General features: G+C 30.6%; 3 protein-coding genes across 3 annotated transcripts; all 3 read right to left on the bottom strand.

The window, feature by feature from the left end:
* Window positions 1–5116: 5116 nt before the first annotated feature.
* Window positions 5117–6070, bottom strand: LOC107640071 (uncharacterized). The gene has a single exon (XM_016343626.1). It carries the CDS (start codon window positions 6068–6070, stop codon window positions 5117–5119), a length of 954 nt encoding a protein of 317 aa, XP_016199112.1.
* A 6005-nt stretch (window positions 6071–12075) lies between these two features.
* Window positions 12076–13016, bottom strand: LOC107640070 (uncharacterized). Its single transcript, XM_021103455.2, has 2 exons — window positions 12307–13016; window positions 12076–12112 (listed from the first exon to the last, which is right to left on the bottom strand). Exons 1-2 carry the CDS (start codon window positions 13014–13016, stop codon window positions 12076–12078), a joined length of 747 nt encoding a protein of 248 aa, XP_020959114.2.
* A 5680-nt stretch (window positions 13017–18696) lies between these two features.
* On the bottom strand, window positions 18697–20978 carry LOC107642778 (membrane insertase, putative (DUF1685)). Its single transcript, XM_088488241.1, has 2 exons — window positions 20238–20978; window positions 18697–19871 (listed from the first exon to the last, which is right to left on the bottom strand). The coding sequence occupies exons 1-2, from the start codon at window positions 20758–20760 to the stop codon at window positions 19789–19791; spliced, it is 606 nt and encodes a 201-aa protein (XP_088344367.1). The 5' UTR covers window positions 20761–20978; the 3' UTR covers window positions 18697–19788.
* Between the last annotated feature and the right edge of the window lie 6989 nt (window positions 20979–27967).

Genomic DNA, 27967 nt, shown 5'->3' with positions numbered 1-27967 from the left:
TAGTTATGGGATTAACGTGGTGTACCTTTTTGAATTTAGGATTCTAAATTAGAGTAATCGAAATTTTAAATACTAAATCAGTGTAATGTACGAATCTCAAAAATTAAAGTGAGATTTAATTCCATAGTTAAACGGTTAGAATACAAAATTTATTCTTGTCGTGCATGAAAATATCTATGATTACAGTTTGTTTATCTTAACAAATATAATGCACTATGTACACTATGTACCCCAAAATAACATGTCATTTTGCAATTTAGTTTTGTATTTTTTTATTTAAAATAAATAAGCAGCTTTATTGGTGCACTATATACAGAGGATGGATACTGTTATTGTAAGAAATTATATTATTATATGTTGTCTTATGTGTGTGATGTGTTTTATTTTATTAGTTTAATAAATATTTAATTAAATAAAAGAAGTTGTATGATTATTTTTAAAATGTAACCAACTTGATGGAAGTTGGTTTTATAAAAAAAATAGAATTCAGTTCTCTCTTTCTACCAATGAAGTCTTTCTTCTTCACTTACCATCAATAGCTAAATTGAAAAAAGAATTAAGAAGGTAAAAGAATAGAAAAAGTTAATTTTTCTTAATATTATTATCATCATGGATCAAAGTTAGTAACTATTCTTATTTTTATTTGTGATAATAATGAATTTCAAGATCTTTTATGTGAATGATAATTTTATAATGTATATTAAAAATCATATTAAGTTTTACATGTGGTATCAGAGTTTTAGATTGTGAAATTTATTATTATCCATACAAATGAAATTTCTACTGCATAATTGATATAGCATGAGATTTGTAGTTATGAAAACTTGTAAATATAATTTCACTTCATGTGGTTTCGTACATGATTGTTTAATATAATGGATAACCATGGTTGTACGCAGGGACGGATCCAGAAATATTATCATGGGGCCAATAACATATATAATATTAAAAAATTATGCAAAAAATTATATAATGTAAAATGTATTACAAAAATATACTGATAGAGAATATATTTTAAAATACAAAAAAATATGTATGTATTTTTTATTAACAAAGTGGTCGATTTTTCGTATCATAAAATTCATGGATAATAGAATCTGTGTCAAATTTTTCAGCAATTTTTTTTTAACATAATTAAAAGACAATTAGCAAGAAATTTATCTTTTATTTTATTTCTGAGTTATTCTTCACAACATTCATAGTTGAAAAAGATCTCTCAGTTGTAGTAGTTGAAACATAGAGAATTAATACTAAATGAATCAAGAAGGACGCTCACAAGAAGGGAAAAAAATTCACTTTATGAGATTTGAAAAAATTTATTTAATTTAAAAATATTAGTAATAATATCTTTTCAGATTTTTTTAATATTGTTGCTTACTTTTTAGATATTAGAAATCATTAATATTTAAGTTAGATTAAACTTTCATTTATATTAAACTAAATACTAAATAAATTTTTTAAAAAATTAAATTATACTTAATAACTTATTACTATTAATCTTTTTTTAAAAAAATTGGGGGCCGAGGCCTCCGCTCGCCCCCCGTATGTCCGTCCCTGCTTGTACGTATAATGATTAAGAATGTGCTATCATGCTGTGCTATTATGTTGTGCCCATATCGATATTGGTTTTGTGAAGTTATGCATTGTGCTGCTTGCATATTCATAAACAGTAATTTTTTTTCTTTTTCTCTTTTATTTTGTAACAACAAAAGAAATTTTTGTACTAAAATTTTGAGATTTGTTAATCACTCAAGTGATCAAATCTAAATTTTTTTTAGTTAATTCCATGTTTATAATTTTGTATCAATTACATATAAAAAAGATGCTAAATGATAATTATTTATATATTAATTAAAGTTCATTGTTATAAGACATTTAGGTAGCGTTTGTTTTCGAAGATAGGACACAGAGACATGTACAACGAATGATTAAAACGTGTTTGGAGGTAGAGACATGGACATATAACATTGTCTCCAGGACACTATTTTATATTTTTATGTCCACTCTTTTACGAAGGACAATGATGGACACGGTGTTGGAAAATAAAAGAACAAGGCACACACACTCACGAAGAATATAAAATGAAGAGGAATGTATTGAATGTATTTGTGTGTTGTTATTTATGAAATAATTACATATGTATTTATACTTTTCTTTGATGTCTAAACTTAATACATTCTAATAAATAAATGGTTTAAATTAAAACTAAATATAGACAACTTATTCAAACTATGGTTTCTATTCATTCTTAAATTCTAACCATCAAGTTTATTTTTAACATTCTCCCTTAAACTTGATAATTTTTTGACTCCAATCATAATCCTTAACTTTTGAAAAGCATCATATTTCAGAGGTTTTGTGAAAATGTCAGCAACTTGATCAAGTGATTTCACATACTCAACCTCCACATGCATGTTCTCAATACATTGTCGAATAAAATGATACTTTGTTTCTATGTGTTTGCTTCTGTCATAAAACACTGGATTCTTTGCTAGGGCAATCGCTGACCTATTGTCCATAATGATCTTGGTGGATTAAGCTTGCTCAAAATGAAGTTCCTTCAGTAGTATCTTCAGCCAAATTGCATGACATGCACAGGCAGTGGCAGCAACATATTCAACTTCACAAGTTGAAAGAGTGACTATAGGTGATTTCTTTGAACACCAAGAAATTGCATTATTTCCTAAAAAGAAAACAAAGCCAGTAGTACTCTTTCTGTCGTCAATATCCCCAGCATAATCACTATCACAATAGCCCATTAATTTGAATTCATCTGAAGCTGAATAAAACATGCCATACTCAAGAGTGCCTCTAAGATAGCGAAGAATTCTCTTAGCTGCGTTCATATGAATTTCTGTTGGATTCTCCATGTAACGACTAACTAACCCAACTGAAAATAAAATGTCAAGTCTGGTACAGATCAAATACCTTAAACTCCCCACGAGACTTCTGAATAATGTTTGATCAACTTTTCTTACACCTTCTTTCTCTTTGGAAAGTCTGACTCCACACTCCATAGGTGTATTGGTAGGATTGCAATCTAGCATATTGAGTTTCTTTAATAGCTCTCTTGCATAAGCCTGTTGTGAGATGAAAATTCCATCCTCCATTTGTTTCACTTCAATTCCCAGATAATAAGACATTAGTCCCATATCACTCATCTCAAATTCTTGAGCCATTACATTCTTAAATTCTTCAAACATTATTTGATTGTTTTCTGTGAATATAAGGTCATCCACATAGACACAAACAAATAACAAATTTCCTCTTTCTTCTTTCACATAGAGTGCATATTCATGAATGCACCTAGTGAAACCATTATCTTGAAAATGCGTATCAAGACGATCATTCCAAGCTCTTGGAGCTTGCTTCAGTCCATATAAGGCCTTTTTAAGCCTTAAAACTTTATCTTCACAACCCTCAATAACAAAACCCAAAGGTTGTTCAATATAAACTTCTTCCAGAAGATTATCGTTCAGAAAAGTAGACTTCACATCCATTTGGTGGATTTTCCAGTTGTTCTTTGCTGCAAGTGACAACAATAGCCTTATCGTCTCCAAGCGAGCAACTAGAGCAAACACCTCATCATAATCTATTCCTTGCTTCTGCTTATACCCTTTTGCAACGAGTCTTGCCTTATACCTTTCTACATCACCTTTAGAGTTTTTCTTAACTCTGTAAACCCATTTGACTCCAATAGCCTGATGACCACTTGGAAGTGATGCAAGTTCCCAAGTGTTGTTCTTCTCAATTGTTTGAATTTCTTCCTCCATAGTTTGTATCCATTTCTCATCTTTGACAGCTTCTTTAAAATTTAAAGGCTCATCATTGGAGAGTAAACACAATAAATTTTCATCCTCTAGCTTTTCTGTTTGCTTATAAAGATCAGGGAGACTTCGATATCTATGAGGGCCTTCGCTTGAACTAGAGGATGGAGAAGATGATGATGATGCTAGTGGGGTTAATGCCGGTGTTGAAGGATCGATTTTGCCTTACACTTCTTACATCGGGGCTTCTTTTTCCTCAAAGTAAGGCAGAAAATCATAAGTGACTTCATTTTGTGTACTCCAGTCCCACTTTGCATTTTCTTCAAACTCAACATCTCTGCTTATTATTACTTTATTATTGATGGGATTGAAGAATTTGTAGCCTTTAGTATTCTCCTCATAACCAATATATACAAGCTTTTGGCTCCTATCATCAAGTTTTGTCTTTCTTGCTCAGGAATTTGGACATATGCAATAGATCCAAATACCCTTAAATGTGATACATTAGGCTTCAAACCACTCCATGCTTCTTGAGGTGTTATATCTCTCAAACTCTTGGTAGGTGAGCGGTTTGAGAGATAAACTACACATGCAACTGCTTCTCCCCATAACTCTTTTGGTAATGACTTACTTTTTAACATCGTTCTTGCCATATTTAGAATTGTCCTATTCTTTCTTTCAACAACCCCATTTTGTTGAGGCGATCTAGGAACAGTTAGGGGACGTCGAATACCATGATTTTCACAAAATATCTTGAATTCATTTGAAGTGAATTCTCCACCTCTGTCAGTTCTGAGAGCTTTTATCTCATAGCCACCTTCTTTTTCAACGAGAGCTTTAAACTTCTTGAATGCTTCAAATGCTTCGCTCTTTTGCTTCAAGAAATGAACCCATATTTTTCTTGAATAATCATCAATGAAAAGCAAAAAATAGGCGCTCTTACCAAGTGACAAAGGCTTGATAGGTCCACAAACATCCGCATGGATAAGCTAAAGTGGCTTGGTAGCTCTTGATTTGGACTGCTTTGAAAAACTATTTCTTGAATGTTTTCCAAGTAAGCAAGCTTCACATAACTGATAAGGATGATCAGTTGTTGGAATTTCTTTTACCATCTTTTTTGTTCCTAATTCTTTGAGCCCACCAAAATTTAAATGTCCATATCTCATATGCCAAATCTATGGTGGATCTTCAATAAATGACTTCAAACATGTAGCTCCACCGCTTCTCATGTTTAACAAGAATATACGATTTCTTGTCATAGAAACCTTAGTAATAAGATTTTCATTTTTATCTCTAAGCCAAAGATAGCGATCTTCCATGACTATCTTGCAACCATTCTCCATAAGTTGTCAAATACTCAAGATATTATTCTTCATCTTTGGGATGTAATAAACATTGGTAAGAATCTTATGACTTCCATTCTTCATCTCGAATAGAATCGTCCCTTTGCCATTGATCTCTACTTTTGATTCATCACCAAAACGGACGTGTCCTTTTACGTTGGTGTCGAGTGCTACAGATTTACTCCTATCACATGTCATATGGTTTTTAGCTCCATTGTCAAGATACCACGTACTATCTTCAGAATTTTGATCTTCCTTGAGCGTAAGGAATAATGTTGGTTTTTCAACATCTTCACTGTGCACAACAAGTTTATTTTTTTCTTCTTTGGATGTCTGACACTCCCAAAAATAATGTCCATTCTTTCCACATGAATAGCATTCAATGTGTCTTTTGTCAATTGTTCTTCCTCTTCCAAGATCTCGAGAAAAATTTTGATTTCTTTTCTCTTGAGAATAATTTTTCTCATCTCTTCCTCTTCTGTAACCACGTCCTCGTCCTCGTCCACGGCCTCGATCTCGTCCTTGTCTTCCACTTTTGTTGGTTTCTCCTCTAGCATTCCACGAAAGTTTTGCTTGCAAGACATGCTCCACACGTTCTTGCTTACCTTTATCCATTCTTTCTTCATGGGCCCGTAAAGAACCATTCAACTGATCAATTGACATCGTATCCAAATTTTTGGACTCCTCAATGGCTACCACCACATGGTAAAATTTTGAATTGAGAGAACGAAGAATTTTCTCAACAACACAAACATCTTCTAATTTTTCTCCAAGCCTTTTCATTTGGTGCACTATCGTCAAAAATTTGGTGAAATAATCCGAAATGGATTCAGTCTCCTTCATCATTAGAGACTCAAACTCAGCCCTTAGAGTCTTCACCTTTTCAACTCCTATGATGGAATTTTGAAGAGTATCCCAAGCTTTCTTTGCATTGGTTATATTAGCAATCTTCTCAAACATATAAACATCCAAGCCTTGATGAATAATAGTAAGTGCACATTGATCTTTCTTTCTTTTATTTTCTAATTCTTCCTTCTGAACTTCTGTTAGCTTGTCCACATTCTTTGGTTCTACATAGCCTTTCTCAACCATCTTTCATACTCCTTGAGCACCGAGAATTGCTTTCATTCAGGCTGTCCAATTGTCATAGTTGAGCTTAGATAATTGTAGGTATTGAAAAGATAAAGTAGTTTCTTTTGACGAAGATATTTTATAAGTGGCTCTGATACCACTTTGTTGGAAAATAAAAGAGCAAGGCACACACACTCACGAAGAATATAAAATGAAGAGGAATGTATTGAATGTATTTGTGTGTTGTTATTTATGAAATAATTACATATGTATTTATACTTTTCTTTGACGTCTAAACTTAATACATCCTAATAAATAAATGGTTTAAATTAAAACTAAATATAGACAACTTATTCAAACTGTGGTTTCTATTCATTCTTAAATTCTAACCATCAAGTTTATTTTTAACACACGGGATTTAAAAAGGTGGACACCGACTTTTTTATCAAAATTTTTTCCCTTTCTATCCATAGATATTTTTTATTATTCTACTATTATCTCTTCTTATTTTTCCTAATTTTAGCTTCTTCTCTACATCGTAGTTCTTCTTTCTCTCCGTTCCTTTTTTTCAGATACTCTCTTTCTTTGGTAGAATTTTTTACTTGACTGGATAATTAATTTATTTCTTTTTATCGTTCACTCTCTTCTCTATGGCATGCTGTATTAATAGAGACTTAATTCACTTTTCTACTTTATGTTACTTTATTTATTCTTAATTTTGTTATTTTAATACCATTGGTTCATAGACCAATTCTTCTTGTAATTTTCTATACTCCTACATACTCTTATTTTTTATTAAATTAATTTGTACTTGATGTAAAAAATTTGAAATCACATGGCTATTTTAGTCATTTCGCATAATATCTTAATTTTGTCCATGTCTATCCAAACATAATACAGGACATTAAATTAATGTCTTGTCCATCGTATCCAAACACAATACACAAAAAATAATTTTTACTGTCTCCGTTCTATTGTCTTTGTCTTAGTGTCATGTCCTATCCTGTCTCCGAAAATAAAAGCAGCCTTAAGGATCACCCAAAGGTTGATTAGTTGATCTTATAATTAATGAACATGATTGTTAGCATATATATATATATATATATATATATATATATATATATATATATATATATATATATATATATATATATATATATATATATTATTACTAGTATTTAAATATCCAAAGATATTAAATATTTTTTATTGGTGCATGTATCTTTACTAAATAAAGTTAAGTTTATTAGCATCATTGTGTTATTGTATATTGATATATCACCCAAAAGAGAATATTAATATACTCTGAATGTTTCTATGAATGCTCTTTGAATTTGAATAATGTGTTATCTTATGACTTTAAGTGTTAATATTAAGTATGGGTTAATTGCAGCAATTCTTCCAGTCGCATTGCATTCGCATGCTATTCTGTTCCAATGTTTAATGGGCTGAATTTTTCATTTTTTATGATTGTGTAAGTCTAATTTCACCTTAGTGTCTTGGATCTTGATTTGGCACTTCAAGTTCAGAAACCTGTTGTTATTACTGTTCTTAGTAGCAATGAAGAAAAAGTTCATTATAAATCTTGAAAAAAGTCAAACAGACTTAGTCTTATGTTCATGCGGATGAGCATAGCAAACTGCATCAAGTCAGCTCTTTCTATAATGCTAAAGAATTTATGAAGCTTGTGGAAGAGCGCTCCCAAATTATTGATAAGTCTCTTGCTGGGACATTAATGGGTACTTTGACCACCATAAAATTTGATAGTTCTCATACTATGCATGAGCATGTCATTGAAATGACAAATATTGCAACAAGACTTAAGTCATTGGGAATGGAGGTGGATGAAAATTTTATTGTGCAGTTTATTTTAAACTCATTACCATTTGAGTATGGTCCTTTCCAAATGATAATACCATGAAAAATAAATGGAATGTGCATAAGTTGCATATAAATTAAGCTATGCAAGTAATTGCTTAGAAATGCGCATTATGATAAATATTTTTTTAAACCAATGATTAAAATAACAACACATGAACCAAGTGGGAGAATGTAAGAAATTATATTATTATATAATGTCTCATGTGTGTGATGTATCTTATTTTATTGGTTTAATAAATATTTAATTAAATAAAAAATTGTACGGTTATTTTTGAAATGTAACCAACTTGATGGAAGTTGGTTTTATGAAAAGAAATAACTAATTGAAGAAAAAATTAAGAAGGCAAAAGAATAGACAAAGTGAATTCTTACTAATATTATTATAATCATGAATCAAGTTAGTAACTATTCTTATTTCTATTTGTGATAATCATGAATTTTAAAATCTTTAATGTGAATGATAATTTTATAATGTATATTAGAAATTATATTAAGTTTTACGGTTACTCCCTTTCTTACAATGTAATTCTCTATATTAAAAGTTAAGTATTTTTTTGTTCCGAATTTTTTGGGTCAAAATCAAAATCGTCTCTGATTTTTTTTTCATTAATATCATCCTCAATGTTAAAAATCATTTTAAAGTAATCCTTTTGTTAAAAAAATTGGACAAATTTATCCTTTATAAAAATTAATATTTACCATTTAAAAAAAAAAAATACATCATCGTCATCATCCAAACCTTTCCACTGTCACCACAACCCTTCCATCAAATCCACCCACTAGCACCTTCATCCCACTATCAATCCTTCACCAGCAGGTGCTACACTCAAACTACCTCTTATGCTTTACCACCACCACCAATAGCAACAACAGAAGAAAAGTGAAAAAGGAAAAAACCGATGAAGAGGGCGTCGCCACAAATTGCCTCCCGGTGTCGCCCTTCTTAATGAGTCGCTTCCTAGGCTTCAACTTCGGCATCGACATCGACTACCCTCCCGAAGTCTACGAGCGCTCGCGGCGTCGCCAAATGGTCACCGTCCCCTCATCCTTGTAATAATCGAGGAGCGCATCATCGTAGTCCGTCAGGGGTTCTCCATTTTAACAATAGATTGTGATACTTTGTTTGAAGAGCGCATCCATCATTGTCTATCAAGATTTCTCCATATCGAAGAGCGCATAATCATCAAGGGTTCTTTTTCGTAATCTTTTGTTTTGCGAAAAGGCGAAGTCTATGGTATAGATGCCAAAAGACATCTATACATGTAGAAACAACGTGTTTTGGTTTTATGAGTGACACTTGGTGTCTACAACTTGTGCTGTCTTTTATACTGTGCAGTAAACATACTGTAATATTCAGAATTTGTCTGTTTAAATGTAACATTAATTATGTTATTAAAATTTTAATGACATTTAGATTTTGGTATATATTGGGCCAAATAGAATCATTCAGTTGGGCCTATTAAGTTTTTTCTTGATTTCTTTTTCTAAACGATGGAATATTTTTTTTTCTGCTCAATGCTATAATTTCTAATCCTATTGCTATACAAATATATATTTATTAATTTGGTGAGTAATTAAGATATATGATTTATATAGTTAGAACATTAAGTTTTACAAAATATATATAGTTTGTAAATATCCTTTTATTTTACTTTTACACGAAAAAAATTAATTTTATTTAAGGTTAAAATATATTTGGTAATTTAATCAATATTTATATATTAACTAATATTTATATTATTATTATACAATTTTATTAGTATTCAATTCTAAAGAATTAAGAGTATATTACTTTAGGATAAAGCTCAAATTTAAAATACGATAAAATATTTAACCATTAAACCTATATTATGAAATAGGTCTATTGATACAGAACAAAACTCAAAATAAACAAAAGACAAGAATTGAAATTGAATAAAAAGATACATTAAAATTGAAATAGAAAATAAAAAATAGGTTAAAATTGAATACAAAGAGAATCACTTGACTTTTAATTCAATTTCTTAATGTAACAAAAAAGAGACTTACTCAACCTAACTTGTTCACACTATACTTTGAGAATTGAATTGAAGAAACACACTCAACCTTCTGCCCAATTTTTTGAAACAATAAGAGAAATTTATTCAAATTATTTGTCTACACCTTGATTTTATCATAAAATCAAAAGAGATTTTTCACGCCTCTAATCACTCAATATGACAATTACAATAGTTTAAGAGGTATTTATAATATTTTTTTAGGTTAAAATAAAAAAAATATAAGCCTATAAATATAAAGTCCAATCTAATAACTAAATAAATAAAATGAAAATACATCAAATTAAATTAAATATTTTAAAAATATAAACTAATAACTTTTAAATAATACTTGAACTCTTTAAATTATAAATATTTGAAGCACGTATCACCTAGTTAATATTTGAATATAATATAAGCTTTTGTAAGTATGATTAGAAAAATAAAATTATTTATCTGTAAAATTTAATAACTTTATGATCATTTTATATTTCTTGAAAGGAGTCATGACATTATAAAGTCTACTTTTATAATCAGAAAAATAATTATTAGATGAGTAAATTTGATAAAGGAACCAAATAATATGTTGCATCATTTTATTTTGCACTTTATTCTGTTACTGTGCATAGTTAGAAAAAAGAAAAACAGAGAAAGCTATGCTTGAACAGATTTATCAGCCCAACTGAATGCATTGTTTAATTTTTTATTAGCCCAACTGAATGCATTGTTCAATTTTTTATTCGGCCTATTATGTGACAAAAAAATAAATGTCATTAAAATTTAATAATATAATTAATATTATATTTAAATAGACAAAAGCTGAAAGTGGCAGTATTCTCACTGCACATTCTGAAAGAGAACACCCATTGCAGACATCAAATCTCACTAGTCCCAAAAAAAGATGCCAAATGTCGCTCAGAAAAACAAAACACGTTACTTCTACATGTGTAGATGTCTTTTGGCATCTACACCATAAACTTCGCCTTTTTTTTTTAATTAATTTTGTAATAGATTGCGATGCTTTGCGTGTCGCGTGATACATGTTCAATAATTTTCTGTATTGGTTCAAGTTTGCAAAGTATTTATGGAGGTTTGGTCTTGCTGCAGTAGATTGGTGGGAGTGAAGTTGGGATTAGAGTTGTCGGTCGTGGTCTTGGTGGTTGAATTGGAAGGAGAGAAGAATTGAATTCTATGTGAAGAGTGATAGTGGTGGTGATTAAAGAGTGGATAGAGGGGTTTTTTTTATTAGGGTGTTAGTTTTTTTATTTTGTTTTATTAGGAACAATTTGGTCTAAAAATTAAAAAGGATGATTTTAATACTAAGTTTAATGTTAAGAATGATATTAATAAGAAAAAAAGGTTGGAGGTTAGGGACGAAAAAATATTTAATTTCTATATTAAATTTCAAAAGTTGATTTTGGAATTTTTTTTTTAGTTTTTAATATCTTTTATTTATTTTTTTGGACAGTGCCAAGGCCCACCAAGGGCCCAAAGCACAGTAAGAGGATGGACCCCCAAGACCCACCCAACCCAGAATCAAACTCCATCAGATTGCTTGTGCCATTCTTCCTAAGGTTGCCAACGAAGCCAAACCCTCTCCACTGTCCTCTCCCACTTGCAGACGCCTGAATCCCATTCCAGATCAGTGCAACATCGCCGTAGGGACTAAGAGACTTGTGCGCCATGAGGTTCAGCTCGGATCTCAGAGCTTCCACTTCCAAATCAATAGTTTGAGAGCTAAGTGGCTTCATGCAAATCTACCACTACACAGGTCTTATTAGAAGCCATCATTAGTTGAATAAAAACCATAAACCAGAGCTAGGTAAGAAGTGAAGCATCGGAGAGCTCTTGTTAGGCTCGAGAATGTTGTCCTATGTTTTATCATGGTACTGATTAAGCTTCCCTTTCTTTTCTTTTTTTTTTAGGGGTTGGGACCAGAATTGTACTTCATTTGGCACCCCACACCACATCCTTCCAATTACATACCTTCCCTTTAGATTAGTCGTCGGCAGATGCACCCGCCATAGCCCTCCAACTACAAGTCACATGAAAACCATAGATCAAGGTGAAGAAGCTCACCGTAGCTAGTTCTTCTGGCAATGCAGCACCTCCAATCTCTGCGTTAGCAGTCAACACTTACTCCTGGAGCATCGAGATATCCACCGGAGCAGCCTCAACCCCCTGTCTTCCCAAAAAGCTCCTGCCTTCAGTCAAGAATTGTTTTCCAACCTTGAGACGGCCAAATTATCCTTGCGGAGGACGTTCCTGATGGAAATTGGCTTATGCATGACCCAATTTTGGTGAAGAGTTCCCTGATATGTGAGTCTCGCCACTTCATGCGCTAATGAGTTTGCTTCTCTGGGCACCCAGGTAAAACCACAACTTGGAATGCCTCTTGCTAAATGTCGAATATCATCTAATACAACTTGAATTTCTGCAACTGATGCATGTGACTTTAGTGCTTGAATGAGAATCTGATTGTCTGATTCTATGATAACCTTCTGCATTAGCAAATTCTGTGACATAATTAATGCTGCCCTAACCGCTAATGCTTCCGCAGCCAATGACGAGGCTGCAACTATGGTGGAGTTAATTCCTGAGAGGAGGGTTCCATTATGATCTCTGAATACTACAGCCGTAGCACCCACAGACTGAGCTCCAGTGAAAGCTGCATCAACGTTGCATTTGATCCAACCTTGCAGCGGCGGTCTCCAGGTAACCCTGCTACCTAATCTTGTTATAGTAGTTGCATGCTTTACTGGTTCTTCAATCATTTCCGCAAATTCCAGCTCCATTAGTTTAGCTTTGTGAATCACCATTATAGGATTAGGATTGATCTTCTGATATATTGCTAGATTCCTCGCTTTCCACACCTCCCAAACTAGAAACCCAACCTTACTGCTGCAAAGATCATAATTAGCCCCTGCATTCAACCTCATTTTTTCTAGAAGTTCCATCATCCACTTCCCAAAAGAAGAAACTGTTAGGGCCGTAGGACAGCATTGAATTTGTGCTCCAAACCAAGCCGCTCTAGTCTAGGGACATAGTAGCAATGCATGCTCAATGGTCTCTGGTTCCTGCAAACAAATAGGGCACATATGGGTATTAGTGATTCTTTTATCAAAAAGATTTCCAAAGACAGGAAGAATGTTATGCGAAGCCCGCCATAAAAAGGTTCTGATTTTTTGAGAAACTCTTAAATTCCAGATCTCCTGCCATAAGAATTTTAAGTCTACACTGGTGGATGGATTATTGTTCTGTAAGCTCCTTTCATTCCGAGCAACATGATATCCCATTTTGATGGTGTAAATGCCATCCGATCTGAAAGGCCAACAAAACCTATCCTCCCTACCGAAAAGACTTACTGAGGTTCTAAAGATTTTATCAACTGAAGCTCCATTAAAATACAACTTTAACTTATCCATATTCCACCCCTCTCCTTGAATAATTAGATCCTTCACAAACTCAATATCAAGATTTCTAACAGTAAGATCCTATCTAAGTCATTATCCACTTATCCTCCAGAATTCTTACTCGCTCTCCGTTCCCAATCAGCCATCTACCATTTCTCAAAAGAAAATTCCTACCATGAATAAAACTTTTCCACATCCAAGATGCTGCCCTTCCCACCTTAGCGTCTTTAAAGTCATCCATTGGGAAGTAAATAGCTTTTAGCACCTGTACCCAAATCGCTTTAGGATTTTCGAAAATTCTCCATGCTTGTTTAGCTAAATGTGCTATATTCTGACAATATAAGTCCTTAAATCCAAAACCTCCATCCTTTTTACTGGCACATAATTTCTCCCAACTCTTCCCATGAATACCTCTTTCCTTACCCGAGGACGCCCACCTAAATTTGGCAATTTTCTTACTAAGCCGTTCACAAAAACCTTTAGAAAAAAGAACCATATTCATAGTATAGGCAGGTAACGCTTGAACAATTGATTTGATGAGGACCTCCTTCCCAGCTTGATTAAGAAGTTTTTGTTTCCACCCTCCTAGCTTATCCACCACTCTGTCCTCAACTAAGAGCACTATTCTTAGATCTTCACCAGTGAGCAAGGATCCCAAGATACTTACCTGGATTATCCCAAGCTGACAAGTCCAAAATCTCTTCTATTTCTACTCTAGTTCTGATAGGAATTAGGTTTTCAAACGTGATCCCAGACTTGTCCAAATTGATTCTCTGTCCTGAGGCTTCGGTGTACAAATTCAAGATGGTAATGAGCTGGTAAATTTTCTCCTCACTGTCTTTTGAGAAGATTATGCAGTCATCCGCAAAGAGAAGGTGTGAGATGGCTGGTGCCGTAGGGGCGATTTTAACTCCCGAGATTCTGCCCTCTTCTTTAGCCTTATCCATAAGAATGGTAAAAACCTCATCTGCTATTATAAAAAGGTACGGTGATAGGGGATCCCCTTGCTTAAGACCCCTCCCCGGCTCAAAAGTCGTCGATAACAATCCATTAATCTTAATCTTATAACTTACTTGGCTCACACACTTCATCAACAACTTTATTCAATGCGGGTTAAACCCAAAAGCCCTCAAGGTTGCTTCTAGGAAAGACCACTCCACCCTATCATAAGCTTTGTTCATATCAATCTTAATAGTTAAGTTCCCGGAAGCATTTGTCCCTTTTCTATTCAGATCATGAAACATTTTCTGAACTATAACCAAGTTATCTTGGATCAGGCGGCCACCCACAAAAGCACTCTGGATGGGGGAAATGATCTTATCTATTATTTTCCTAAGCATAATAACCAACATTCTAGAAATAATCTTATATATAAAGTTGCAGCAACTAATCGGTCTTAGCTGATTGAGGATTTCCGGGTGATTAATCTTAGGAGCCAAGACTATAAAGGTTTTTCCAACACTGCTTGGTAGATTACTGTCATGAAAAAATTTCTTAACAACATCACAGACTTCTTTACCAATAATTGTTCAGTACTTCTGATAAAAAAGACCATTGAGACCGTCCGGACTTGGCGTCTTAAGACTTTCTAGGCTGAAAGTAGCATCTTTGATTTCCTGATCAGTAACCTCCTTCATGAGCTCTGCATTCATATCTTCAGTCACTCTAACAGGAATATGATGAATGCAAACAGACATATCCAAGTTCTCTGAGACCTTAAACAGATTCTGAAAGTGCTCTACTGCTAGCTTGAGAATATCTCTTTCCCCACACACCCAATTGCATGTAGAATCCTTTAAACTCTCTATTCGATTCTTAATATCTTTTAATTTGATAGGGTAAGGCACAATCATGACATGAAGTTGGTTTGATTTGGTGATTTTAAGTTAACGTGTAGTGCGGCCCAAATGGAAGAATCAAATAAATGTGGCCAATTTGAAGGGAGACAGAGCCCAATCGGTAATATTTTTTGCTTTGTCGATTCTATAATAGTGTTTTATTTTTTGGTAAAACGTTTCTACAATAGTGTTATTCATTCGTGAACCCTCTAAGGCTCTAACCACTGACCCAAAAAAAAAGGTCCAACCAAAATTTAAAAATATATGGCCCGGAACAGATAGCAAGGGTCATCCGGTAAGACCAAAACCGAAAAGTGCAAAGCCCCTCAAATATGGGGAAAGTTGGAACGAGAAAGAAAAATTGGAAGGGAGAGGACAAAAAGTCAAAAACGGATGAGTGGTAGGTTGACTTTGTTCTAACTTCTAACCATAAAGAGAAGCTATGATGATAACTAAGATATATAATGATTAATAAACGTGATGAAATTATATGGCTTTTATACATAAATAAATTAAAAAATTTTAAATTACCAAAATCTCTTAAAACGGAATTAATTACACAAATATTTTCTTTTTAATATTATATAAATTCACCCAAATTTATACATAAATAATTTAAAAAAAAAAGCAGTTTATAAGTTAAATTAAAATTTCAAATCATTTAACACATAAACCATCTTAAAATATGATTATTTAGGATTGTATATAAATAGTCCAAGAATGTCATAATTTATGTACTAAATTTTTAATTTATTTTACACGTGTCTTAGAATATAACTACTTATATTCAGACATAAATAGTTTTAACTTGCCACAATTTATGTATTAAAATTTTTAAATTCATCAATTTTGATATATAACAAAAAATAAATAAAAAAGGATTGTGATTATTTTTTTACATATCTCATTATCTTTATTTTTTTCATATTTTTCCAATTTTATTTAATTTTAATTTTAAAATTTTAATGAAAATTAAAAATAAATTAAAGAGGATAACTTGGTTTTTTTGAGGATGCTATCAAAATTATACTGCATTTCATACAAAAAATTATATATGTAAAAATGATGATCCTAATGTTGTATTTTTAAACAGAATTAATAGAAAAAATATATATTATAATTACTCGCAGTATTTTTAATATTAAATAAAATAATAAGTTCATACAACTTTTAGAATGTATGAATATGTATAATAACAGTAAAAAATAATCCAGTCAAATTAAAAATAATAATAATAACAAGTTACGACTTAATTATAAATTTTAAATTGTACATTTTTTTAAATGTAAAATTTTGATGAAATATAAAGTAATTTAATTTGATCTAATCATTTAAAACTTTTGTCATATATGCTAAAATATTCTTTTATACTACTATATTTCAAGACAAGTGAACGAAACGAAAAAACAAGAAAATTTTCTAATACTTGTTATTTTCTTCAAACGAAAATTTTTTAGTACGTTACATTTTACTAGTGTCGTAAAGCCATATGCCACAGCCACATGCTCTCCCCTTATTTAAACCATTTCAATTTTAGATACACAAATCGTGGTGGGTGTTCAAAGGAGCTTTTTCTTCATTAATCATCTCAAGTTGATTAACTTATATTTATACATATTTATATCCAGCCTACTATTTAGCCAAACTTAAAAATAAATAAATTCCAATCAACAAATATCAACTAAACTAATATTTATTATCTGATTTCATAGAGGTCGGACACAACGACGCTATTCTAGTCATATTTATCTAAATTAATAACTAATTCTTACAATCTTTTTTATTCATTAAGGAAAAAAATCTTAACAATTTTTCGACCAAAACAGAGTAACAAACCCACTATTAAAAGTGAAGCTATTCAAAAAGTAATTATTGGCTCTATCTATTTATAAATAGAATAAAGGACCATTTGTACCCATAAAAAATGAAAACACTGACATATGTATCCACGCTAGATCAAAATTAAACTTGTACCCATGTAAGATGTTCTCCGTGTGACAAAAGTACCCTGTCTTTGGAGGGTTGGAGTGCCACGTAGGATATTTTTGTCACACGGAGAACATCTTGTATGGGTACAAGTTTAGTTTCGATCTAGTATAGATATATATGTCAGCATTTTCATCTTTTATGGATACAAATAGTCATTTATTCTTTATAAATACTCTGACATTTTTAGATATTTAATTTTCAAACTTCAATCTACTAAAAACTTAAGCATCGGCGTCATTCAACTATTCCAACCTACTAAAATTCATAAAATTCTTGCTAATTTAAGCATGGAGTCTCAAACTCTTTCATTCCTACCGAAAAAGACGTCGGATCTTTCACCTAATAAAAGTATCTAGACTTTACGTTTAGACCCAAATCATTCTAATTCTATGTAATTCCTGAAACAATACATAAATTATTTTAGTGTGATGTATTTAAATATTTACTCTTTCATTCCTACCGAAAAAGACGTCGGATCTTTCACCTAATAAAAGTATCTAGACTTTACGTTTAGGCCCAAATCATTCTAATTCTATGTAATTCCTGAAACAATACATAAATTATTTTAGTGTGATGTATTTAAATATTTACACATAATTAATTAGTCCTGGGCCATTGAATTTTAACATTTTACACATAAATAGTCTATGATGATTCATATTTTTTTCTAAGACGACACACTATCCTAGACTATTAACTTATAGAAAAGTTTTCAAGTATATCGGTATACTGGTATTTCAATAATTTTTAATTGTTGATCTTAATTATATATATTATATATACTTTTAAAAATAAAAATCAACGATTAAAAATTACTGAAACACTGGTATACCAGTACACTTGAAAATTTTTCAAACTTGTATATCTAGATATTAAATATAACATAAATTATCCCAGAATATGATGATTTATACTTTAAAATTAAATGTTTAAAGTTAGGTGTCCTGATAAACGATTTATATAAATGATGAAAGAGAAGATTTGTGTCTTCAGATTTTATTTAGGAAATTCATATAATTTTAAGGACTCTTTATCGGGGAGCGGGTGATGGATGGGTAGTGGGGTTCACACTTCACATACACTACGCTAAGGATTCATTTAACCACTAATCAGATTATTCCTAGTCCTTGAACTATCATAAAGCAACCATGTTATCACTCGTTCCAGAACTATATAATATGAACATACAGTTTGAAAATGGTGTAATAAAGAGAAGTTTCTTCTATTTAAATCCCTTATCTCCCCCCAAAAGGAAGATTTTAGCTCTTTCAGAATAATGGATGAGTACGAAGTGGTTGGGTTTGTCTTTTGGTGCTCTTTCTAGTCTCCACATGTTCATGCTGCAGGGATATTCAGATAGCTGATGACTCGCACTTGTGTTTTCGTTTTCCAAAATGTTGATTTCATGTGTTCGATGTTTACACTTTATATAAAGAAATGTATTATACAATTGGTGACGCCTGCTTCTAATAAATTATGAAAGTTGTATAGCCTTAAAAGTAGATTCTTATTGACAGGTGTCAACCTAACTCATCTAAAAATAGAATACAAGAATTGAAATCCTAAACACGAACCGGGATGTAGCAGGAACAGAATCTCTGTTTGGGTCTATCAATAATTGGCTTCAAGAGCATTGAGCCGCTATGTTAGAACAAAGTAAAGTTGAAAGTCAACACGTCCCATTACGCCTCTTCCTGCTGTCTCGGGAAATTTGGTAATGACAGCCTAGAAACTACGACTTATCACAAAGCCAACAAGCAAATAAGGTTCTCTTCATTCCAAGACCCAAGTTGAAACCCCAAGTTTCAGCGAGCTCACTACTTTCCACGCAAAGGCCCCATGTTAGAATAATGAACACAAGCTGTACCCCGTCCCTTTTTGTTTGTTGTTTTTGTCAGAGTATTACAAGGTTGTCACTTGTCACATTCTTCTTTCTTCCAATTCCAAGCACCAAGCCCAACAAGCTAAGGCAATATATATATACAGTACATTACAATTACACACGTTTTGGCCAATATTTTCACACGGGGATTGGTTCTGACACAATTAAAACAAACCTATAGTAATTAACTAGCACTAGCAGCTAGCTAGCATACCCATAACAAAACAAGTAATATAAATGTGAACAAAGCAGGATAGTATATATAATGGACATAGATCTAGCCTTAATTAAGTGATGAAAATGGAGAAGCACAATACAAAAGGGGGAGCTGCCGACAGCAACATTATAATAATAGGCAAGGAACTAACAAGTTTGGTTCCGAGACAATTGGGGTTTGGTTAATAGGGGGGCCCCGGGGGTATTTAGTAGGGTTCGTCAATTCGGTGGTGAATCCCTGTCATCGTCATATTAATAATAATTTCGCACACGTCACACTGTGTGGTTAACTTTGCTAACCCTGGTTTAGTTCCTGGGTTAATCGCCAATTAACGGAACAAGCAATCATCATCATCATCGTTAATTCTTCTTCTCAGCCTGAGTTTTGCCGCACCGCACAAGCCACAACCTGAGCCCACTGCCTTAGCCTTGTCTTCACCGTCTGCGGATTATCACCTTCACAACAATACTCACAAATTAACATTAACATCTAACACCAAATTATACATCTCAAGACAAAAAAAAAAAAATTCTCTTTAATAAATACATTAATGCAAAAAAGTAAAATATTTTTCATCCACACAAAATTTGAGACACCGTATTTAGCGGATAAGTTTGGTATTTTAGATTGATCTCGTGCATTAAAATAGTTCTAGATTCTAATTAAACTAATTATGTATATGAAATTGACAAAAATATATCATTTTACTCCTTCACACTTTTCTGCCAAAAGACTCAAACCATGTAATTCTAACGATCTCAAAAGACCGGTTTCGAATTTAAGTCCTGTATAAATTAGGTTGCGAGAATTTGAATAATTACCGGTGGTGAAGATGGTGTGGGGACTGCCATGGGAAGAAGACGTGCTCTCGCAGTCGTCGGAGGCAGCGGAAGAATACGGCGGCGTTGAGGAGGCGGTGATAGTGACGGGGGCGGGGGGCCTGGAGAGGAGAGAATTGTTGTAGGTCTTGTTGACGGCGTAGTAGAGCTCTAGCGCCGGTAATGTATCGGAGAGGCGCTGATCAGGTTCCACCTCCGGCGAAGACTCGAATCCAAAGCCTAACTCGATGCAGGCCTTGAGCTCGTTGACGTCCTCGTCCGTCACGCTACGGCTGCGGCGGTTCTTCCAGTTGCCTTTGCGGCGGAGCCACGCCTCGTCGCGGTACGCATCCGGCGACCAGGAACGCTGCTTGTAAAGCGGCGCCATGGCGGTAGCAGGCTGCAGCAGGGGCGGGCGCTGGAAAAGGAAAGCCGGCGGAGGAGAGGAGGGCGGGGCGTCGAATTCGTGGTCTTCGGAGGGAGTGGTGGCGGTGGGGGAACGTGGCCCCTCCTCCTCGTCCTCCATGGTGGCTAATTAGGTTTTGAATGTTAATTTGTAATGAATGGGGGGGTGTGTGTGGTGTGGACAGAAGCTTTGGCTTTAAGGGTCTTGGGTGAGCTGGTGGATCAACTCCCAGTTATGACCTCTCTTTCATTGGTCCACGCAATCATGACCTGTCTTTTATCTTTTCCTCTTTCTTTATTTATTACTACTATCCTCTTTAATCAGGAATCATTCTAAACGAATCTAATCAACTAAGGAAGCCCACTAAAATAGGTAAAGTATCCCTTCCAATTTTTGGATCACTGTTTCTTTGTTTTCTGTTTTGAATTGGTTTCACTCCATTTAAATTAAACAAAGAAACAATATATTGTTTACCAAATCAACAAGATTTTATATAATAATTATGATATAATTACTAATCGGCAATTGTGATTATTATATTGTTATAAATAAACAAATTTTATTATGATATATTTGATTTTTTTTTAGTAATTTATTATTTAATTAAAAGACATATCAAATATAAATATATAATAATGAATTTGATGACTAATTGTGTTAGTATATATGAAATATTTTTATTTACGCAATAGATGACTTCTACAACATCAAAAGATAAATCTATAAGAGATTAATTGGGTGAATAATTTTCTTTAAATTAATTTTATCAAAATTTTAAACAGATAATTAAAATACTAACTACCTGAAGTATGATTTGATAAAGCTCTTATTTTTGAAAATAACGTATCAAATTAATTTTGAAAGATAATTTTTTTAAAGTTATAGCATTTATGTTCAGTAAATTAAATTAAAAATAATTTTTAATAAAAATAAATAATAATAAATATCATAATAATATAAATATATAAATAAATTTAAATATTTATTAATATACAAAATTATATTAATTTTCAATTTTAATAAATAAAATTAATTCTAAAAAATATTTAAATATTTTTAAAAACACTTTTAATTTTTTTAAAAAAAAATAAGTATAAGCATATAATTTTTTTATTTGTCAAATACAAAACAAGATAGTTGTGTTTTTGAAAAACACAATAACCTATCTAAAACATACATATGTTTCTTTCCTTTTTCTGAAGAAGAAAAAAGAAAATTGTTGACTACATATTTAACAAACAACTGATAATCATGAGATTGAGTTTCTCATGGAAAATGCATTTGCAAGAAAGTTTAATTTTATCTTGTTTGGCTGCTTGCTTGGCTTGGAAACATTCGCATCTTCTTATTTTATTAGCAACTTGTATAAGCCAGCCAATTGGAGTCTCTCTCACGTATGAAAATCTGCATTAAGTTATATGATTTACCTTGTCCACGAGGAGTACCATATAAGAACTTATATTAGTATTGTGCATGAAGCTAATCAGATGTACTTATTCATAAGGTCTTAAAAGAAAGTCATTTAAATATTTTAGTCCTACTATATATTTAAATATTTTTTTAAATTAAGTCTAACTAATTAAATTAACCCAAATTTAATCAAATTTGTTCACACATTTACACGTAAATCATACTTCTTTTTCTTTACATAAAAAATAACACTAAAATTTTTTATTTTTGACATACAAATTTTTTAAGATTCTGATTTTGATGTTCCAGTTTTTTTCTTTTTTTTTTCTATAATTTTTGTGTTTTTATTTATAAAATTAGGTTTTTTTTTCAATTTTTTTTATTTATTGGCAATAAAGATAAATAAAAAAAGAAATAAAAAATTATATAATTATTTATTTTATTCTTTTTTTTTCTTTTTTTCTTTTTAATTTTATTCTTTTTTAGAGGATAACATAAAAAAATATGAGAGTATGAAATAAGAACTATAAAAATAAAAGAAAAAGAGGAGGAGTTATTTGAAAAAAAAATATAAAATAAAAAAATAAAGCTAAAGTTTTTTAACCGCAACATAAAATTTTTTTTAACTTTGACACCGAAATTTCTTAATTAAAAATTTTTAAAATTCTGGATTTCATGTAACAATTTATTAATAATAACTTATTTGACTTCTTTTTATTCCTTTTTTGTTTTTATTTTTTTTGTTATGTTTATTTTTATTTTTGTCTTTGTTTTTTTTTTTTTTTTGAGAAAGACAAATAAAAAGCTGAATAAAAAAAAAGATAATGATATTGATGATGTGGAAGAAGAGAAAGAAAGAAGAAAAAAAAAATAAAACAAGGGAAAAAAACCATAGGGTGTATATGTGTACGTATATCTGAGATATATATTATTATTTCAACTTAGTTAACCTTTTAGTTAAGTAAAAACTTTGGATGTATTGCTATAAATATTTATAAACGACATCTAATTAGAAAATGCACAGATAACCAAAAGTTTTATTATTTAAAAGACTATATTAGGATTCAAGAACTTACACAATATATATGGGTGTTCGAGTTTTATTTTATTTGTTTAAACAAATAAATGTCATGAACCATAAAAAAATCGTCATTCACATAAAAATATTTTTATATAAAATTCATAATTAAAACATCAACATATATTATATTAAATAATTTAATTAAATATATTAAATTATATAACAAATTTTAGCTATATTCATATAAAAGGAGTGTCATTGAAAAACGCTCATGAATCAAATCGATTTAAGTTCGTCTAATGATTAATTTATTAGGATACTTAAATAAGTACTATAAAAAAATAGAACATTTGTAATAAAAATTTTATAATAAATTTAAAATTATTATAAAAAATAATTTTTTTGTAACAAAAATTAGTAATCGTTATATAATAATAATGTTTTGTAACAACAATACAATTTGTTACAAATATTTGTAACAACTTGATTTTTTTTGTTACAAATTATATTAGCTTTTGTAACGAACCAGTGTTTTATTACAAAATTTTAAAATATTTTGTAACAAAAAATGAAGTTGTTGTAAAAATTTAAAATATTTTTTAATAAAATATCTATTTATTTAAAAAACTCCAATTATTTTGTAATAAAAAATTAATTTGTCACAAAATTCAATATTATTTGTAACAAGTTATTTGTTTGTCACAAAATACAAGAATTTTTGTAACTAAAAAAGATTATTTTAAAATATTAAAATCTTTAAGATAATTCTATTTTATTTTAAAAAATGGTATATATTATTTTATATTTTTTATAAAATTAATATATAATTTTACTAATAATTAAGTTTTAAATGTTGATTAAAAATTAATTTTTAAATTAAAAAAATAATTGTTAAACATAAATAAAAATAGTTAAAATTTAAAAATAAAAACAATTATAAAAAGTAAAAATTATATTTGTAACCCTCACCTTTATTTTTTATTCTGCTGTTTGCCGTTTTTGTCCATTTAAATAAAATTTTGAAAAATTTCCTTAAGAATAAAATATAGAGCTCTAATTTTTTTTTCTCTCTACTAGTTCTAAATCCACCATAAAAAGAATAGAAAGTTTAAGACTTAAATGTCAGAAATTTAAATCCATCTTATACAATATTATCCAAAATTACATTGAAATTAGAAACTACTAAAAAAGAATGGAAAGTTCAAGACTAAGTGATAACTAACATACCATTTTTCAATTAAAAAAAATCAAAATAAATAATTAAGATCTTAATATAACTATTTTAATGTAATTCTGAAAAAGCAACAAATTATTGCTTTCACCAGAAATACCTTTAAAACAAAATTCAATCCACATTAAAATAACCAAATATTATCTAAACACAATTACATTCATTCGAGTCAATCTATCTTAACTTATGTTAGGAAATGACCAATGATAATAAATTAAATCAAACACACATAATTATTTACCTATTCAACTAGGACTCGGAGATATCATGAGAAACCATAACTGTCATGAATCACGAGGAGTTTCCTCTCCTTATTAACTATAAACTAAACGTCAATCATAATAATAGCGTAAATATATATTAAACAACGATTCATTAATTTGGTCAGATTGGTTTAGTAAGACCTTTGAATTTGTAATTGTTATAACAACTTAGACATACCATAATAATTTTCATGACGTTTGCTACTTTTCGTTCATAAATTCGTACATGAATTATAGTTAATTACTTAATTGAAATACACCTATATATTAATTATTTGAGGAGTGGTAGGGGCGAGTAACTTTTGTGATTTATAGCCATTAAACAACTATTAATGATGATTTTAATGGTGTGAGATTTCATCCAATGACTCACTTTTCTTTGCAGGTTATATGTTGGCCAGAATTCAATGAAATTGCTGGTCCCCTACACTTTTTCTAATTGTTATTCTCTAACTTATCCACGGTTTAATTTGCGAAATAAGTAATGTAATTTATAAAGACATTTTATAAATATATTACATAAAAAATTAAAATTTAATAAGAGAATAAACGATCACTTAGATATGTAAATAGTACATGGACTTTAATTAGGTTTTGTGGTGTGCAGCGTGGTAGGTTAAGAGGCACATCACAAAATTATGAAGACACTTGAAATCATCTGGATTTGGACCTACATGCACAATCTTTTTCCTTCTACTAGTACTGATTAATTAAGCATATACGTACGGATATGCTGTATAGATGCCATGCCAAAAACATTATACGTTTATTTAATTTCAGCTACATATATATAGTACCCAGTCATGCATGCAAAACCCATTAAATTTTAGAGTGGGGGCAATTATTATACGTACATAATCCTGTCAATATGCAAGATAAGTTGATTAAGTTCGCTGCACAATATTTTAAATAATTCAATGATTAGAAAGTAAACATTTTTGTGGGATTACACGTAAGCAACTCTTAATATAAAACAATAAAAACAATGACATAGGACCTGGTGAGTGGTGGTGGCACCTCTATATGTAAAATATAAAACAAGTTGTCAAGTAAAGTAAGAAAAGGGATCGATGTTCTGCTTAAGTGGCCAAAATAATAAGCCTAGGGAATATTATACTGGCAAGGAAAATTTCGAGGGATTATTATTATAAAGGATAGGATAATACATATACACTTGTATAATTTGCATTGATTGTTCGTAATTGCTACTTCTGGACATTAGCTAGCAAGTTAAATGGGTCGGCCTACAAATAATTCATTTTCAAAATCAATAGTTTAATTTTAATTCATCATAGTCTATATGTTGCAAGTGTGATGAGTGATAAAGTTAGTCCTATATAAAAAAATAATAATAAAAAATAAGAAATTTATAAGATAAGAGATTTATTAATTTATTATCTTAAAGTTTTGAATTAAATATGATATTTTTTCATTTTATATTCTCTCACTTGATTTTTCCTAAAGTCTTTCCAATAATTGAGAGCTTTCCATAATAACCCAACAAGTGATATCAGAACCGTGTATAGGTTTCCTTGTATTATGCTTCTCGCCATGAACTAAATTTTTGTATTATTTGTTATTACATATATTAGCTTATGTATTAAATTTGTTTATACAGCGATTTCACACTACTTTTAAAGTTTCCAAAAGATTATTATATACTCCGAATTAAAAAATCTTAAACGTTTTGGTGGATGTCTATTTAATCCTACTAATTGAACGTATTCATAGTTTCATACATATAAATATGTATTAATGTATATTATTTATTTATTTAATTTATACATATATACATACCCATGGACTTTTGGAAATTGAATTTAGTTTGATCATTAGAAAAATGAACTGAAAATTGATATAATATAAGGGTATTTTTTAAGAAAAAAGTTATAATTTATTCTTTTTGGTCACACTTTTAGTTATTAGTCTAATTTTTTTAATCTATTAATCTAATAATATATTTTTAGTATATACTTTTAAATATTATTAAATAATAATTATTAGTCGAAAATAATAAATTCTATTGGAACTATAGTATTTCTTATTCTTTTTTTAATTGAGGTAAATGGAATAGAATATTGTAATGGATGTCATCGTCACTAGCTAGTCAATGCTTGGAGTTTGTATCATTTTAGCAATTACATTAAAAGAAATATATAGTAAAAATAAGATATACGTCACACAATGAATAGCAAAGTTGTTTTGACAAGTTACACTATAATATCAAGTGAAAATTGTCAGGATTTTGCTAGAGAATTAATTTGGTGTGTAGTCAATTATAGCCAATTCGCGAAAAATAAGTTAGTTATATAAAAAAAAATAAAACAACTTTTCACTATCTTAATTTTTTAAATTTTAAAATTAAAAACAAAAAAGAGTTAACTGAGTTGTTTATTATGCTATATTTGGTTCCAATAATTTCTCAAATTGCCTTTCAGATCAGTCAACAGTGTTCACGAAAATTAAAATAGCTAGGTCCCAAAGGAGTAAAATGAAGAAATTAAATTAAAATATCCTGCCCTAGCTAGATGATTATGCCTTAGGGCACATGCAACCCACCTCACCAGACTTGAGTGGTAGCAAATAGCAATGCATCATCAACCCCTCATGATGATGGAAATATATAACCACCATCAACTTTGTGGACCAGATAACATCTCTCATACAGATATTTTTCTTAAAAAACATATGTACATATATCTGAATTCAATTGCATTACATTGATATTGATATATAAGATGATGACTATTATTGCTGAAACTGTGATAAAGTTAATAATATCTAGAAAACCACACATTGGTCTAGTTGTCCATTGTATATTCCATGAAAAATAAATGACTAATTTGTTGCGGATGGTAGCTCTAGAATTTGAAGTTGGCCAATAAATTGCTATATATAGTAGGCGGAATTTGAACTCTTAACATTTACTTTAGTAAGTGAAGTAATTTCTCGATCAATCTAAGTTTATTAGTAGGTATTTTAATTATTAATGCAACTAGGTATCCTTTAAATATTGTCCTTTATTCAACCTTTAAAAGAGAGAAAAAATAAAAAATAAGTAGCTCCCCTTATTTTTTGAATAACTAATACGTAAAAATAAATATTTAAATTAATTAAATAATAATAAATTCTTAAAAAAATTGACTAAAGGATGAGAGTTAAAGGATAACTATTATTTCTGTTCAACTATCTATCATTTTCATGGCATTTTTATTTAAATACTCACCTTTTTCTTTTTGTACATACCATTTTTGTTGGTTAACAACAAAAATTGGGAAAGACATTAGTGTTTTTTTAACATGAAAAGACATTAGGTTTATATGCGAACAAAAATTGAGTCGTTTGGTCTTGATGGGCTAAGGCCCAAGAAGACTCCTACTGCCGTAAAAAAGGAGTTTGAAT

Source organism: Arachis ipaensis, chromosome B5 (genome assembly GCF_059453495.1).
Source record: "Arachis ipaensis isolate K30076 ecotype BB chromosome B5, ASM5945349v1, whole genome shotgun sequence".
Taxonomy (NCBI): domain Eukaryota; kingdom Viridiplantae; phylum Streptophyta; class Magnoliopsida; order Fabales; family Fabaceae; genus Arachis; species Arachis ipaensis.
This window is presented reverse-complemented; position numbering and strand designations above follow the sequence as displayed.

What these genes read in the sequence shown, in the direction of transcription:
- LOC107640071 (XM_016343626.1), bottom strand. Translation starts at nt 6,070, where the DNA reads ATGTTTGAGAAGATTGCTAATATAACCAATGCAAAGAAAGCTTGGGAT.
- LOC107640070 (XM_021103455.2), bottom strand. Translation starts at nt 13,016, where the DNA reads ATGAGGTTGAATGCAGGGGCTAATTATGATCTTTGCAGCAGTAAGGTT. An exon ending in GATAATTTGGCCGTCTCAAG is followed by an intron (nt 12,113 to 12,306) that starts GTTGGAAAACAA and finishes TGTGACTTGTAG; the next exon opens with TTGGAGGGCTATGGCGGGTG.
- LOC107642778 (XM_088488241.1), bottom strand. Translation starts at nt 20,760, where the DNA reads ATGGAGGACGAGGAGGAGGGGCCACGTTCCCCCACCGCCACCACTCCC. An exon ending in CCACACCATCTTCACCACCG is followed by an intron (nt 19,872 to 20,237) that starts GTAATTATTCAA and finishes ATTGTTGTGAAG; the next exon opens with GTGATAATCCGCAGACGGTG.